The 16,493-nt window shown below is 41.1% G+C and overlaps 2 protein-coding genes across 3 annotated transcripts; both read left to right on the forward strand.

Moving 5' to 3' along the window:
• The first annotated feature begins 648 nt into the window (after positions 1-648).
• EMB2762 (CCAAT-binding factor) lies at positions 649-12,905 on the forward strand. 2 transcript variants are annotated; one of them, XM_078592315.1, is made up of 15 exons: positions 649-1,123; positions 1,273-1,365; positions 2,005-2,078; positions 3,192-3,250; positions 3,402-3,447; positions 3,660-3,760; positions 3,983-4,059; positions 4,355-4,456; positions 4,551-4,609; positions 4,698-4,872; positions 5,301-5,474; positions 5,890-6,040; positions 11,890-11,947; positions 12,475-12,580; positions 12,674-12,905. In XM_078592315.1, the coding sequence occupies exons 1-15, from the start codon at positions 737-739 to the stop codon at positions 12,788-12,790; spliced, it is 1,779 nt and encodes a 592-aa protein (XP_078448441.1). In that variant the 5' UTR covers positions 649-736; the 3' UTR covers positions 12,791-12,905. The 2 variants fall into 2 exon arrangements, with proteins under 2 accessions (XP_078448441.1, XP_078448440.1); XM_078592314.1 differs by having other exon boundaries at positions 650-1,123; positions 3,399-3,447.
• LOC144717008 (uncharacterized) lies at positions 6,805-8,649 on the forward strand. Its single transcript, XM_078592316.1, has 2 exons — positions 6,805-8,211; positions 8,547-8,649. The coding sequence occupies exons 1-2, from the start codon at positions 7,128-7,130 to the stop codon at positions 8,573-8,575; spliced, it is 1,113 nt and encodes a 370-aa protein (XP_078448442.1). The 5' UTR covers positions 6,805-7,127; the 3' UTR covers positions 8,576-8,649.
• Positions 12,906-16,493: the final 3,588 nt, after the last annotated feature.

Genomic DNA, 16,493 nt, shown 5'->3' on the forward strand with positions numbered 1-16,493 from the left:
TCCTCTCAACTATAGTTCCTGATCATCCGGGACGTAGACGATGGACAGGATGAGACGAAGATTGTCCCATCTGATGTCCTGAATCAGTGTAGGGACGCGGACAGGACGGTTTTTACGTTTGTGACCTCCGGATGGGACGGTTTTTTCGTCCGAGTGGACGAGAACCGCCCCGTCTGTTCGTCTCGGGATGACTTTCCGTCCAGGTTTTCATCCAACCTCACAGACTCGGACGATTATTTCATCCTGGGATCAAAAAACCATCCCGGCCGCGTCCCAGCACTAGTATAGTTCCGGATTATCCGGGCTTGGAAGAGACGGACGTCCGAAATCAGTGCAGGGACACGGACGGGACGGTTTTTTTGTCTTAGACCTCTGGACGGGACGGTTTTTTTTTCCGAGTGGATGAAAACCGTCCTGTCCGTTAGTCTCGGGACGAATTTCCGCCTCGGTTTTCGTCCAACTCACGGACGGGACGATTTTTTCGTTATGGGACGAAAAAATCAAAGTATAAATTGGGAACTATAGCGAGCGGCGAGAAAGTACAAATCGTCCCTGCACTATACTCTCAACTGACTCGAAGAATAATACTATTAAACCGAAGTATAAATTGTGAACTATGGCGAGCGGAGAGAGATAGTATAAAACCTCTCACCATCCCTCATTTTGAATCTTTATAAAAGCCCTAGTTCAATCTCCCCGCCGAAGCAGAGTTGAAGACTCAGCGCGCAATTCAATCATGGCTCCGGCCCCGTCGAAGAAGCAGCGGACGAGTCGCGAGGGAGATCGCATGGCCATCTCTCAGTTGAAGAAGATCGCTGAAGAACTGCTCTCGTCTAGGGCTCACGTCAACAACCTTCCGCGAATTTTATCATTCCTATCTCCTTCCTCTCCTCTCGAATTCGTTCTAGAGTCGCTCCTCACTCTCCAGTCCTATTTCATCACGCTCATTGCCGAATTGCATTCTTCTCCTTCGCGTGCAAAGCCGCTGGGGCCTGAATTTGGGGGGAAAACAGTGGAGGATCCCGAAGCGGTGTACAGAGTGTGGCTCCGGTCGCGGTTCGACGAGTTCGTGAACTCCCTCATCGAATTAGCAGTATCTCCTCAGACGGAAGATTCCGTGAAGGCAAGTGTCTAGATTGATTTGTGCTTTATGTAATTTTATCCAATTCCACTGCTAAATGCTCATGCGTTGTCAACATGGGCCTTATGCGTCATTTTGTTGATGTCGCATTGTTGAGCTCATTGACTCATCGTGTTTGTATATGCGTTTAGGATGTAGCTTTGGAGGCGCTGATGGAGTTTGTCAAGCGAGGGAAAGGCGGAAAATTCCATTCGGCGATTTATTACGAACTCATCCACAGCCTGGTAAGACACGTACATGCCTAGTGTATTCGCTTGAGGAACATGGTATTTTAACAACAGTGTAATTAGATAAAAATGTGTAAAATAAAGCTACGTCTTATGATTTGATCCGGATGTTTTCTTTCTTAGTGCTTCAGACTAGAAACGATTTCTTTTTGTAAAGTTTGTCACCAAGTTGTTTCTTCACTTTGTTTATTAGCGCTCGATGCGCTTCTTATCGACTGAGCTTTTTTAGTCATTCAAATCTTGATGCTTCAACTTCCTATTCTAATCACGAGAGCAAATTAAATAAACGGGTATTTCTTAACAACGTCTCCCAATATCTTGAGCCTGTCTACTTTTTTCTTCATTCATTATTATGCGATAGTTCATGGTTGCATGGTATGCTTGCTTTATCCGGCTCAGAAAATCATAAAAGCCAATTGAATTATTCATGTGGCGCATCTGCTTGTATTACTATTGTATAAATCGATCGTAAATACTTTATCTGCAATCCATGTTGACACTTCTGCTAGAACAACCTCCATTGGTAGAATTAAGTTTTTGTGGTCTCGCCTGGAAGGAAAAAAAGCTGAATTATCATGACAACCTGTTGTGGTCTTATTAGTTTTTTATTTGTGTTCTTCACTTTATATGATTCAGGTTCACAGTTCATCCTCTGTTAAGCCCACAGTTGACCTACTCGTGGAGAAATATTTCAAGTTCATTGATGTTCGGTAAGCTGCAATAAATCAGATGCATTTCTTTATAATATCATATTATTTCGATCAAATAATTTAAGGCAAGCTTGGTGCAAAGTTTCTGGAGGTTTTTGTGCTGGAATCAATGGGTAACTTTGCGGTTTAGACGTTTTATGTCGATATTTATTGGCCAGACCCACTAGGAAATTAGCAGATTGCTGAAGGAGAATTTCTTTGGAATAAAAAGAGGGAAGATCTCTCAAAATTGGTGATCAACCCAAAATTAATAATATTATATGTGACAGTGAAAAGTACATGTCCCACCAGCGTGGCCTCTTTTCCCTCCTTCACTTCCTTGTAAACCAGTAGGATATACAATTCTTCACATCATGTAGCACCGAGTCCGACAACATGGCCTTTCCCACAAGTACCACCTCATTACGGTGCAGCCATTGCACCCAGAGCACATGCTGTCAATGTGTCTGGGATCATTCGTTTTTGGAGAACATGTGTCATAATACGTCTCCTGATAAGCATCCATCCAAAAATCCACACTTTTAACGGGATTTTCTGCTTCCATAAGCATCGGCATGTACGGATGATGTCTGCATCTTCTTTTGTACTCTCCCTGATCCTCTTGTAAACCCAGCTATCCCATGTCCCTATGATGGGCCCTAGGTGCACAATGGACTGTTGCACGTTCAGGAGGTCTTCCAATCTCTGATCAGACAGTGCACCCTGCATAATTGGATTGCATGTGACGTCCAAACATGTGCCCACCGAAGCTCGAAGACTCCTTGCCAACTCGAAAAGGGGGGGGAAAGCTTCATGCATCAGGCCTCGGGCTGACCAGTCGTCAATCCAATCTCTAAAACTGTCTCCGTCCCCTAGTTTGGGTTCAAAAAACCCCTAAGTTTGCTAGAAAGTCTAGCCCATGCCCTGCCAAAGACCTGAGGCCCCTCTGATTGGGGTCGATCTCAGTTCCGGACTCAAATCTGTGCCACATGTCTCTCAAGACTTTCGTGACCATGTCTTTTTACCAGTTGAAAATTTTTTGAACAATTTTTTTTCCAGTTGAATTTTTCGTCCATTATTTGCAACCTATGTATATGACTTGTCATTATTTCTACTTCATGCTTCTGACTGCAGGTGCTTCACTTTATCAAGCTTGGCAAAGATTGCTATGAGCTCTGAGACTTCTGTTACTAGTATGTACTCGTCCATCTTTTTGTCTCTCTTTGGGTTTTTGAATTGAAATTTCCATCTAATTGTATGATTTCAATATAATCTCCGTGGGGTGGGAACAGATCTCCAAATAATTTTTTGCATCCTGACCTCTTTTCTCGGCATGTGTAGCAGAGGGCATCGATAAAATTACTGAATGTGACGGCGCATCAGAATCCAGGTGAATTCAAATGCCCTAATCGCGCAGATATCCTGCCCAGATATCACCCCTATATTTTATGCTGTAATTTGGTTCTTGCTACTCTTTCTCGTGACAATCACACTTTTATTTTACGTTTTCTTGCACATTATTGCAAGGGATGACGCTCCTCTTAGCCTGCAGTCTAATTTACAGGAAATGGGACGTATTCTAAGAACATTCATATGATGCAGATTGGAGAGCAATGCTCAACATTTGTTCCACATTCTATCTCGCGTTCCTCCACCAGATGGATTGTGTAAGGCGTCAAGTCATGAGATGTGGAGTCAATCAGGTGGCGTTCTTATGTTATGGCGTATTTCTTTCAGGTTTCCTTTTTGTTGCTGCCTTTTGAACTTTAATTCGGTCTGCCATTATGTTATTATTTTGTCTGCATAGTTTCATTATTGTCAATTTTTGAAGTTTTTCTACGTTCTCTATTGACAGTTTTTTTACATTGTTTATTAATTTTTTTCTCGTTTCATTCAAAAAAAAATAAATTCTTTTCTCATTCCAGAAGCTGATGTGAAAGAGACAGAGAGCACCGTTTCCTCTGGGGCCTCTGTGGATGCTGAACCTAAAAAGCAAAAAACGGTAGGAACGATTTGAGCGCCCTTAGCTATTAATTTGAAACTTTTCTGACTTTCACTCTTATGCTCTTGTTCCTGTGAACTTTGATATCCGGTGACAAATTTTTATGGATAGACGAATCAGTAGAAGGCTAGATTTCCAGGAACAAAGAGAGCTTTCCGTCAGACTTCAAAATCTCATTTTTGTGGTCTTTCTGCATTCATCAAACTTGTCTCTTTGAATTTCCCTTCATTCACTGTATTTCTATTTGAATTTTCCTGATATTGAAGTCTGGTAATAATATTTTGAATGTGAACAGGCTGGTTCTCCTACACGGTTCAGCAAAAAGTTGAGAGGAAAATTCACTAGAGCCTGGATTTCATTCCTGAAACTACCTCTCTCTCTCCAAATTTATAAGGAGGTACTTCGTTTCTTTGGAATCATTTAACTTGTGCATGACCATGGACTTTCTCCAGTGATGTCTGTGATTTCTAACATCTTTCATTATTTTCCAGGTGCTTGTTGTTCTCCCACAAATAGTAATCCCGCATGTTGCCAATCCGGTCATACTGTGGTAAACTGCGCTATTCTTCTTTCCAGATTCTTGATGGTTGATTTTGATGATTGAAGATTGCTCTTACTGTTTCGTTTTTGTGTCTCAGTGATTTCTTGACGAGGTCCTATGATATTGGCGGTGTTATCAGTGTCATGGCTCTTAGCAGTCTCTTCATCCTAATCACAAAACATGGAGTCGAGTATCCGAAGTACTACGATAAGTTGTATGCATTGTTGACGCCATCAATTTTTATGGCCAAGCATAGGGCCAGGTTTCTACAGGTAAATTTTCTATTAATGAAACAGTACGTTTATCATTGATTAATTATATACATGTCGTTTGGTGTTCCTTCGACTGGTATAATTTCTCTTGGGGAAAAATACAGGCAAAGTAATCATTTTCAGATTATGGATTGCTGTACATTGTTCCTGTGATGTCCATAGATTGTTTTTATTCTCCAAGATCGCATTGAAAGGAATGTTGCAGAACATGGTTCAATTCTTTTTGTGGGATCCATTATGAATTTTTACGAACTTGGTCATGTAATGATTTCGTTTCAATCACTTCAAAATATTGGGATTTTGATGTAAAACGTGTTTAACTTGTGTAATGAGTTTCAAAGGGAAAATGATGTAGTGTGACTGGTAAGTTACTGAAAAATGAAATATTACTGCAAAACACTTACGGCAATACTGATTTTTCTCCACAGCTCTTGGACACTTCCCTGAAGTCATCTCATCTTCCCGCTTACGTGGCTGCTGCATTTGCAAAGAAGTTAAGCAGGTTGACGCTTTCAACACCGCCCTCGGGATCTCTGGTTATCATTGCTATCATCCACAATCTTCTGCGGAGACACCCCTCGATTAACTTTCTGGTGCATCAGGTAAGCAGCTACCCTTCTTTCAATTATTTTCCATGTCCACATGCATGCTTTTCTTTCGTCAATGCTTCTCCTGTACGGTGCGAATATCTCTAGTTTTGTCCTGCTGTACGGTTCTTTTTTTTAGCAGTAGTACCTTAAAGGTGGATGATTTTTGATTTTCGGTACTATAGTGAATTTCATGGGAGACGTTGATTTTCACGACAGAAAATACTTCCTGACTATTTATGCATGGAGTTCTGTCTGTTTTCAAATTCCGGAAACAACCAGTTTCCAATTTGGTTCTGTTTTTTCGAAAATCTCAATGGTTGTTTGAGTTTTACTGCCTGCAAAGTCAATTTTTTGTTCCAATGCAAGGGTTTTTATGATTTCTGAATCTAAAACTTTTAGTTATTTTATTCTCCGGCATTTCGTACAGAATTGTAGCGATGGCGACTCCACTAATGTTGCGGATGAACCTACTCATGACGATAGTAAGGTTGATTCTGGTCCCAGACAGTCAGGCATGGAGCTTGGAAAGGATCTATTTAATTTTGAAGAGCTTGACCTCGTGAAGTCAAATGCTATGAGTAAGTGCTTGAAGAGTTCTTGATGTTTCGATCTACAGATATTTTTTTTAATTTTTATTTCATTTTTTAAAAGTGTTGTTTTATACCTTATATTATGTTCGTTTGTATTAGGGGATTTATTTGTTATTCTTCTTAGGGCATCGGTAAAATGAGTTATTAAGTTCTTATATTGTGACATTCTGCCCGACTCCCAGGACATTGGGGCTCCTCCCGCCACTCTGTTCTCTCGTCTCTCTCTTGCTTCTGCTTACGAATTCTACATGGTATCAGATCCTTAAGGCTCGCAATCCTCTCCTACTTTGCGTCGTCTTTGACACCTTTCGATCCACTGCTTGCCCTCCCAGTGTGTTGTCTAACAGTGTTGTCCTCTCACATCTGAGCACGACCCTCTCCGCCAATTTCCTTCCCTAATGTGCGAGTCGTCCAGGCTGACTCCAATGCACAGGTGTCAGCCTCTGCAGAGTCGATCTCCGGGGGCATCTCCTCTGTGTGGACAATTCACATACAGGGGAGGCCACGGGCAAATTTTATGATTTGATTCTCCTCTATCGCATTTTGGCTCAATGACTACCGTTTGGCACCATCGTTATTGTTAAACATCTAATTTCATCCTTTTCTATTTTGACACACATGTAAAAAGGTGGGCCATGAGTTATAAATGGCCCACCTATCTCTCTCCTACTTTCTCTTCCTTTTTCCTTTCTCTTTTCCTTCTTTTTCTTTCTTTTTTCTATCTCTCCCAAAGAATGACCTTTTGCCTTAAAATAGCCGTTGGGGCAACGGCTATATGACCGTTGCCCCCAACGGCTATCTTGAGAAAGGACTTAGCCTATAAAGGAAAGTCTTTCCCAACCTGTTTATATGTGAGTTTTTCCCCTTTTCTCTGTATCAAAAATCTCAATAAACTTCTTCTGCATCTTTCTCATTTGTCTCAAAAAGGCCTCATTTGTCCTATCTGTTCCCAAAGGCAGAATTCTCTGCATTCTTCACATGGTATCAGAGCGAGGTTGATTCATTCAACCTTCCCTGACGAAAGGAGCTCCATAGTCTGCAAGTCTGCAAGTCTGCAAGCAAGTTCTATCATCATATGGGAAAAAAGGCTGCTTCCAGGAAAGTTTCCAAGCAGGCCAAAGCTTCTGCATACAGCTCGGAAGAAGAATCCTCTGCAGACGAAGTGCTTCATATATATGATTATACTAAGAACAGACTGGTCATACCAGATCTGGATCTTAAGTATGATGGTACAAACGGATATAGTTGGATGAAATTGACCGAAAGGTCACTGGTCGCCGCCTTCATGGGTGACCATCTTACTGATGATTCACCACCTACCGATAGGCTCAGATTGAAGCTTTGGCGGGCAGAAGAAGCATACATCACCAACTGGATGGTGAGAAATATGGAGGTAGAACAAAGAAATCAGTATTATCTAATGGATGTGGTTGCAGATATATGGAGGGAAATCCGTAAATCCTGTGCAGAAATGCAAAACGATTGGAGGGTGTATGACCTCCTTCTTCAAGTAAAATTCATCCGGCAGAAGGAATTATCAGTAGCTTCATATGCGTCCCAACTCAAGGCAATATGGAGGGAAATTGATCAGCTATGGCCAGTCTCAATTCAGAATCTCGAGTACTGGCAAAGGGAGATTAAAGTAAGAACACTTACCTTCCTCATGGGCTTAAATTCTGAATATGAAAGTCTCCGATCCCAGCTAATCCATCGGGAGAAATTCCCTACATTGGAAGAAGCGATCTCGGAGGCAACAAGTGCCGATTGTAGAAAGAAGATCAAGCCGCCAGAAGGCCAAAAGCAACAATTATCGACTGAGCCCTCTGTCTCAGTAGCACATGCCGCTAAAAAAGAAGAGTCAAGAGAAAAATCGTCTAAGCACGTGTCTAAGGAAGCAACCGGCACAGAACCCGTAGTCTGCGCCTACTGCACCAAGCCAGGACATCATATTAAGGAGTGCCGGAAGCTGGCATGGAAGGAAGACCTCAAAAAGAAAGGGTTATGGAACCCAGGAGCAAAGAATAAAGCCTACGTTGCATCCTCCAGCAGTCAAGTGGGAGAAGCACCAAAGAAAGAAGAAGGAGATATTCAAAAGCTCATAGCTGAAGAAGTCGAGAAAGTATTCAAGAAATTCAGCTCCACGTCTCTCGCCCAATCAGGTGAATATAAAAGTATTGCATTTACTACATATGAAAATCTTCAACCAAAATCTCATGGATGGATAGTAGATTCTGGAGCCACAGATCACATGTCACCTGATAAATCATGCTTTGAGGAATATAAAGTAATAGATGATAATCATGTTGTCTTTACTGCCAATGGTGGGATTCTAAAAGTGGCAGGAATTGGGAAAATAAAGATTAAAGATGTATTACTACAAAGTGCTCTTCATGTACCAGGACTTAAAGCCAACTTGTTGTCACTACAACGACTAGTGGACGACACAGGTTGGAGATTTATATTTGACTCATCTAACTGTTTTTTGTGTGAAAAGGAAACCGGCCAGAAGACTTTATCTGCTAGAAGGCAAGGGGGACTCCTGCTAGTGGACGAACTAGAAGGACAGAGGACTCTGAAGATGGTTCTCAACACTCAGTCAAGAAACAGTATTTTCTTACTGCACAGGAGACTTGGACACCCTTCCTTTCATCTTCTGAAACAAGTGTACCCTGATTTGTTTAAAAACATTGATATCCAAAGATTGGTTTGTGAGTCTTGTCAATTTGCCAAGCATAGAAGATCTCATTTTTCAAGAACTGATCATAGGAAGAAATTTCCATTCGATATGGTTCATAGTGACGTTTGGGGTCCTTGTTCTACTACAGGAAGATCGCAGCACCGATGGTTTATAATCTTTGTGGATGATTACTCAAGATATTCCTGGATCTACCTGCTTAAACACAAATCAGAAGTCCCAACCGTGATCATCCGATTCATCGAGTTGATCAATAACCAGTTTGGGAAAAGGGTTAGAATACTTGATCTGATAATGCAAGGAGTATTTCAGTTCTGAAGTTAATCAATACATGAATGAGCATGGAATTATCCATGAATCCTCATGTGTGAGCACTCCTCAGCAAAATGGACTTGCTGAAAGAAATAGTGGGCACGTTATGTCGGCAGCCAGATCTCTATTATTTCAAGAAACTGCCCCAAGACTTATTGGAGTGATGCTGTGGCTACTGCTGTACATCTTATCAACCGAACGCCATCTAGAACCCTGTCATTACTGTCACCGATTGATCTATTAGCCTCAAGTCACCCAGAATTATCTCTTCATACAAATTTGGTTGCTAAAGTATTTGGGTGTGTAGCATATGTTTATTCCCACTTTGCAGGAAAATTGGACTCCAGAGCTTTCAAGTGCATTTTTGTGGGGTATTCATCTACTCAGAAAGGTTATGTGTGTTACCATCCTCTTACTAAGAAAACATTTGTTACCGCAGACGTGAAGTTTGATGAATACAGCATGTTCTACAATTAGGGACATCGATCTGACTGTTATTTGGAAGTAAATGAAACAGGAACAGATTTAGATACGGAAAATCTGGGATTTAATCCATCTGAAAATTCCTCTTCAGCTATGGATCGAGCGGAAACGGCTGAGGACAATCCAGAGTTAGATGGAGAACAAGAGTTTACTCAGATGCAGAACGAGGAAGATACTCATGAAGACCTTTCAGCACCAGCTAATCAAGGTTGGTCTATTGCCATCAGCAAGGGTACTCGGGAATGCCGCAGTAAGAAATTATATCCCATATGCAATTATGTGTCTTATGATCGTCTGTCCTCAGGTTACAGAAAGATTGTTCAGGTACTACTGACCACTGTCATTCCAAGAAATGTTCAAGAAGCTATGTCTCAAGCCGAATGGAAAACTGCTATGGATGACGAAATGTTGGCATTAAGGAAGAATGGTACATGGGATATGGGCCCACTCCCAGAAGGAAAGAAATTGGTTGGTAGCAGATGGGTATATACGATTAAATATAATTCAGATGGCTCTATTGCAAGGTATAAAGCTCGACTGGTGGCCAGAGGATATACCCAGTCTTATGGAATAGACTATCATGAGACATTCGCTCCAGTCGCCAAGCTGAATACAGTAAGATTAGTAATTGCACTTGCAGCCATGCATCAGTGGGATCTTTCGCAATTTGATGTTAAAAATGCATTCCTACATGGAGAACTGCAAGAAGAGGTATATATGGCTCCTCCCCCCGGTTATCTATTGCATGAAAACTCATCATATGTGTGTCGCTTAAAGAAATCTCTGTATGGATTAAAGCAATCCCCAAGAGCATGGTTTGAGAAATTTTCATCTACTCTCATATCAGTTGGATACTCACAAAGTGAGGGTGATCATACCTATTCTTCAAACATGGCCAAGACTCCAAACTGGCTATTTTAATCGTCTATGTTGATGATATTATCGTTACTGGCAACGATATCAAGGAAATTGGAAATCTAAAGCGTCATCTGACCAGCAACTTTGATATTAAATCTTTAGGTCAACTCACTTATTTTCTTGGTATTGAAGTAGCTTATTCCAGGATCGGCATTGTCCTATCTCAACACAAGTACGTCCTGGATCTACTCAAGGATACAGGTAAATTGGATTGTAAGCCAGTAAGCACTCCAGTGGATACAAATGTCAAACTTCAAGCCAAGCAGAGCGACAAGGACGACCCCATCGATAAGACATCATTTCAGAGATTGATTGGCAGATTACTCTATCTAAACCACACAAGACCAGATATATCCTTTGCTGTGAACTCTTTAAGTCAGTATATGTCAGATCCACGACAGTCTCATCAGACAGCAGCTGACAGTATTCTCTCCTATTTGAAAGGGACAATTGGGAAGGGTCTTCTATTTCAGGCAGGGGGAGACCCTACGGTTAAAATCTTCACCGATTCAGATTATGCAAGCTCTCTGGATGATAGTCGATCTACATCTGGATACTGCAGTTTTTTGGGAAGAAATTTAATCACCTGGCATAGCAAGAAGCAGCGGGAAGTCTCAATATCGAGTGCTGAAGCAGAACTCAGGGCTTTAAAGAAAGGTGTTTGCGAAGGAATGTGGCTTAACGATATTCTAACTGATTTAAAACTCATTCCTCCAAAGCCAATCATCTTATATTCTGACAGTCAATCAGCTATTGCTATGGCCAAGAACCCGTGCATCATGATCGTCTGAAGCATGCAAGAATTGACAGACACTACATCAAAGAGAAGATTAATTCTGGACTCATCAGTCCAGAATACATACCATCACCGCAACAGGTGGCTGACATTCTGACCAAAGGACTACCAGGAAGACAGTTTCAAGATTTGGCGTCCAAGTTGGGCATGATTAACATCTATGCCCAACTTGAGGGGGAGTGTTAAACATCTAATTTCATCCTTTTCTATTTTGACACACATGTAAAAAGGTGGGCCATGAGTTATAAATGGCCCACCTATCTCTCTCCTACTTTCTCTTCCTTTTTCCTTTCTCTTTTCCTTCTTTTTCTTTCTTTTTCTATCGCTCCCCAAAGAATGACCTTTTTGCCCCTTAAAATAGCCGTTGGGGCAACGACTATATGACCGTTGCCCCCAACGGCTATCTTGAGAAAGGACTTAGCCTATAAAGGAAAGTCTTTCCCAACCTGTTTATATGTGAGTTTTTTCCCCTTTTCTCTGTATCAAAAATCTCAATAAACTTCTTCTGCATCTTTCTCATTTGTCTCAAAAAGGCCTCATTTGTCCTATCTGTTCCCAAAGGCAGAATTCTCTGCATTCTTCACAGTTATGATTATTACTTATTCCTTTTTATCCGCCGTGGAATTTTTACAGGAAGCTCCCTGTGGGAAGTGGAGACCATGCGCGACCACTACTGCCCAGCTGTGTCTAGGTAACAATCTCTTTATTTCATTCTTTCTCTCTCTCTCTCTCTTGTCACTCAATTTTTCCTAAGCATGAAAGTAATATACACCTCTCAATATATATCTCTCTTATTAATATTCTTCCCAAGTAATTGTCTCTGGCATTACTGGAGTATGCATCTTTCTCTCTCTATATATATACACACACACACACTTTCCCCTCTTTCTTCTTATTATTGTCTCTTTCCCAGAATTTTTTTCCTAGCAGTACATCGATGTACATCTTTCTCTCAATATATATCTCCAAATTTCCCTCTTTCGCTCTTGTGTTGACTCTTTACCCCAAACTCCTTCCCCTGGCAAAACCTGTCACTTTGTGAAGAATTGCATTAACACTTCTCTCTCCCTTATTGAGACTATTTTCCAAAATTGTATATATTCCCCTCCCTAATATTAAAATTCTTGCTCACAATTTTGGCCTAATCATCGCAATAATACATCCCCCTTTCCCTCAATAATGTTTATTTCTATCGTATCCTTTGGAACTTGGTGTTAGATTTGTGGCATCTCTGGAGGCTGATCTCACTATGAGAGCGAAGACCTCGGAAGTTGCAGTGGCAGATTTTTCGTCCGGTTCCTATTCTTCCATCTTTAGAGACGAGGTGGAGTTTGTTAATTTTCCGGTCAATCTTCAGAAGTTTGATTTCCTATTCTCTTTTCTCTTTGATTGAATATTTTTGTCATACTATCCGCAGATTAAACGGCGGATAAAGCAGGTGCCAGTGGCCTTCTACAAATCTACTCCCACGGGTCTGTTCTTGGACTCCGACTTCCCTGGCTGGTCATTTGAGGGCGACTCGATTAAAAGTTAGTTTTCTTTTTTGAATACTTTTGACTGCGAATGAAATTTGAAACTTCGAGGGCGTAGCAAAGCAGTTGATTCTATTTGTATATATTCATGTATCGATGCACGAGTTTTACTGTGGATTCCTGTTGAAAGTTTAGACTGAGGCGGCCCAGCGGCGCAGGAAAATCGAATACTGGTATCACGGAATGAAATTAACATAGTAATACAACACTATGGCTGTTCTTAGAACACAGAAAACTGATTCAGGCGTCAATGCATGGAAACCTCAAAATATTGATTGAGCAAGCCAACTCTTCATTAATTGAGCTGCACTAACCAAATAACAGAAAAAAACCCAGAAATTTGATGCCCCCAAACGCTCATCGTTCAAAACGGTTTACATGTTCAGCCATGGCCTTTTGAGCATGCCCTGGAGAAATGCAGATTTTTGGAAAAATTAGTTCAATGGCGTTGTCAACATTTGTAAGGGTGATGACAATGAAGGTAGGGATGGTCCGATCATGGGCGTTTGTCAGTGCTGTGGTGCAGTTCAAATTTTTGAACCTCCCTCTGCAGAGCCCCCTGAGCATTTGTCTGGGGATTAGGGCTGAGTTCATATAATTCTAGAGGTGTTTTGACAGAAGACATGGTCGTTCTGTTCTTTTGGTGCGAATTTGTGTGAATTGTTCGAACAGAACATCGAACAGACCTGTGTTTTGTTCTTTTGTTCGCTTTGTTCGAATTTTAGTCTAATTTTGTGCGAATGTGCGAATTTTGTTCGTTTTTTAATAAGAAAAAGAACAGAACAAAGAACAAGGGCCTGTGCGGTTCTTTTGTGCGAATTTTGTGTTCGTTTCAAACGAACATAACAGAACGACCATGTCTATTTGCCAGGCTACTGATAGTGTTTGCCCATCCAGTTCTAGACAACTGATATCCAAATAAAATTGGGGCGGTTTCAGATGTCGGATGAATGATGACCATCCATGCGATATCAGATATCAGGACATATATCGTATGCCTCCAGACATGGTGATGCTGTGATCAGTTATTGAATCTGATATCCGATATTGAAATCGGATATTTGGATATCATACATCAAAATCTGTAAAATGAATCAGTATTTGGATAACAATATCTGGACACCAGTTAAAAAACTAGCACATACTGTTCCATATGGAAAAAATATGGAGTTTAGGGTAGTAAAAATAAGTAGGGTCATTTTGGTGTTGAAAAAAACCTGTGCTCTACACATTGCTAATACAGAATGATAGATGGGCTCATACTGGGCCCTGCGTTGAGAGCATTCTGAACCATTTTGTTCAAGGCCAGACTAAGTATTAAACTATGAGTGAAATATTAATGGAAAACCTTTACGATATGAAAATTGCTCAGACAAACAATATATATGGTTCCAAAAATTATTTAAAATATATTTATATTCATCTGTCGGATAATAAAAAACCTGATATCCAACATTGATATCTGATATCGTCATCTGACCTTTGAGACAAGGGTGGATTCCAATATCAGGATGGATAATGGTGCTGGATATCAATACTGTAGCAAGTGATACCCAATATCATCACTTGGTATCGGGATATCAGTGTTGACGGATATTGAATAACACATTTCTGAGATCTGGTTCAGCATCTGTCTCAATATCGTCATCGGATATCCGCCTTGGGACAGCCGAACACTACTTAGCAATATAGAAAAAAAAATGAAAAGTGAATAGCTCGTGTGGGTAGCGAGAGTCATTGTCAAACTGAAGTTTGCTCAAACCAGGCCGAACAGGGACCGTTGTTCCACCTTTTCTAGCCAGACTGAACTTCCAGCGTGTTTAGGTTTGATAAACTGGACGGAAGACCTAAGCTCAATTATTGAATATATTTTAAAAAGTTCTATTTTATACACTCTCTACTGCTCTCTCTCTCTCTCTCTCCTTCTCTCGCTTGCTGTCTCTCTCTCTCTCTCTCCCATCTTGTTCAATCTCTATTTATTTCCCTCTTGATCTCTTTCTCCCCCTTTCCTTCTCACTATCTCTATCTATTTCCCCCAAGATCTGTCTCCCCCCTCCCCTCTCTCAATCTCTCCCCTCTCTAACTCTATCTCTTTCCCTCTCGGTCTATCCTCTATCCACCTCTCTCTCTCTCTTTTTAATTCTCCTTCAATCACTCTATCTCTTTCCCTCTCACTCTATCCGTCTCTGTCACTCTCTCATTCCCACTCACTCTCTCAGCCCTCTCTAGCTCTCCTTCCGACTCACTCTCTACCTCTATCCATCTCTCTCTCTCTCTCTCTCTGTTTACCACTCCCTCTCTTGGCCCTATCTAACTATGCCTTTCCCTCTCATTCTGTCCCTCTCGTTCTCTCTTTAGCTCTCACTCTCATTCACTCTCCCTCTCTTCCTCTCTCTGTCTCAACTTATATCTATTTTCATCTTACTCTCTTCCCTCTTTAACTCTCTCTTTCCCTCTCGCTCTCTCCACCTCTCTATTTCACTTGCACTCTCTCCCTCTCTCAATCACACACGCTCTCTCTTTCCTTCTCTCCGTCTATCCACCTCTCTCTCGTAAGATCTTTCTCTCTCTCTCTCTCTCTTTCTTATTCAATCTCTTTCCCACTCACTCTCCCCTCCTTTCATTCTCACTCTATCCCCTCTCCTAACTCTTATCTTTTCCCCTCTCACTGTCTCCCTCTATCGACCTCTCTCTTTCACTCTCACTAATTTGGTTATGAAATTGAATAGCCGATATGACCATATCGAGACCAGACAGGGCGGGTCCTTGACCAGTTCAGACCTGACCAAACTTCAACTCTTTAAGTTTTGGTTTTTGCTAAAATCGAGATATAGACCAGACCATGACGTTCCCTACATGCGGGGAGTTGTCCAGAGGTTTAGTCTACATTTCAAGATCACAAGTTTAAAATATTTTCTATTTTTTTTGTCATCATCGGGCATTCCCAAGTAGGGCATCCTGCCCTGATGTTAATGATGTGGGGAGGGGGGGGGGTTTGGGCTGTGGGTTGTTTGAGTTTTGGCCCACAATTGCTCTTCTCACTGACCAAGGTTTTTTGGGTAGTCAGAAAATTTTCCACTTGGGGTGATCCCATCAATCCATAGGTCCATCATCCAAAATTTTTCAACGTCAATGAGGATCAATTCTGATGATGGTATCACATACTGCACTAATAATGACACGATGGTTGATTGGTGCCAAACCCCAGCTCAATCACTAATCAACCATAACTGCAGATTTCCCAATAATTCAACCTCAACAAGTTGCTTTTAATGCATCTATTGATCTGTTACATAAGACTTGAGACTCATCTTCAACCAGCATATGGATCAGACAACAGGCAAAGCATCTTCCACCATCCAATGCATATGGAGAAGATTCTCAGTTCATGCATAAGAGATATTAGATCAGTCCAATTGGAAGGAAGAAGGTATAAATTCTCCTCATAGTCTTGCCAATATCATGCAATACTGTATTACAAAGAGATGTGGCAGCAGTTTCCTTGGTCTCAATTGATTCTTTATATTTTTCCTGGCTGATGTATCATCTTGATGAGGAAAATAGTAAAATTCACAGTCATGGTTGAAAACACAGATCAAGTTGATAATGAACCATGTCTATGGAAATATTTCAGCATCTATTTCAGCATGTAAAATTAAAGAGAAAAAAATTATTAAATAGTCTCTTAAGCCCATTTTAAAGAAC

The sequence above is a fragment of the Wolffia australiana genome, chromosome 2, assembly GCF_029677425.1.
Source record: "Wolffia australiana isolate 7733 chromosome 2, ASM2967742v1".
NCBI lineage: Eukaryota > Viridiplantae > Streptophyta > Magnoliopsida > Alismatales > Araceae > Wolffia > Wolffia australiana.

Coding starts and splice junctions, on each gene's coding strand:
- EMB2762 (XM_078592314.1), top strand. CDS start 737: ATGGCTCCGGCCCCGTCGAAGAAGCAGCGGACGAGTCGCGAGGGAGAT. Junction 4,457..4,550: donor CTCTCCAAATTTATAAGGAG/GTACTTCGTTTC, acceptor ATTATTTTCCAG/GTGCTTGTTGTTCTCCCACA. Junction 11,948..12,474: donor TACTGCCCAGCTGTGTCTAG/GTAACAATCTCT, acceptor ACTTGGTGTTAG/ATTTGTGGCATCTCTGGAGG.
- LOC144717008 (XM_078592316.1), top strand. CDS start 7,128: ATGGGAAAAAAGGCTGCTTCCAGGAAAGTTTCCAAGCAGGCCAAAGCT. Junction 8,212..8,546: donor CACGTCTCTCGCCCAATCAG/GTGAATATAAAA, acceptor TTGTGTGAAAAG/GAAACCGGCCAGAAGACTTT.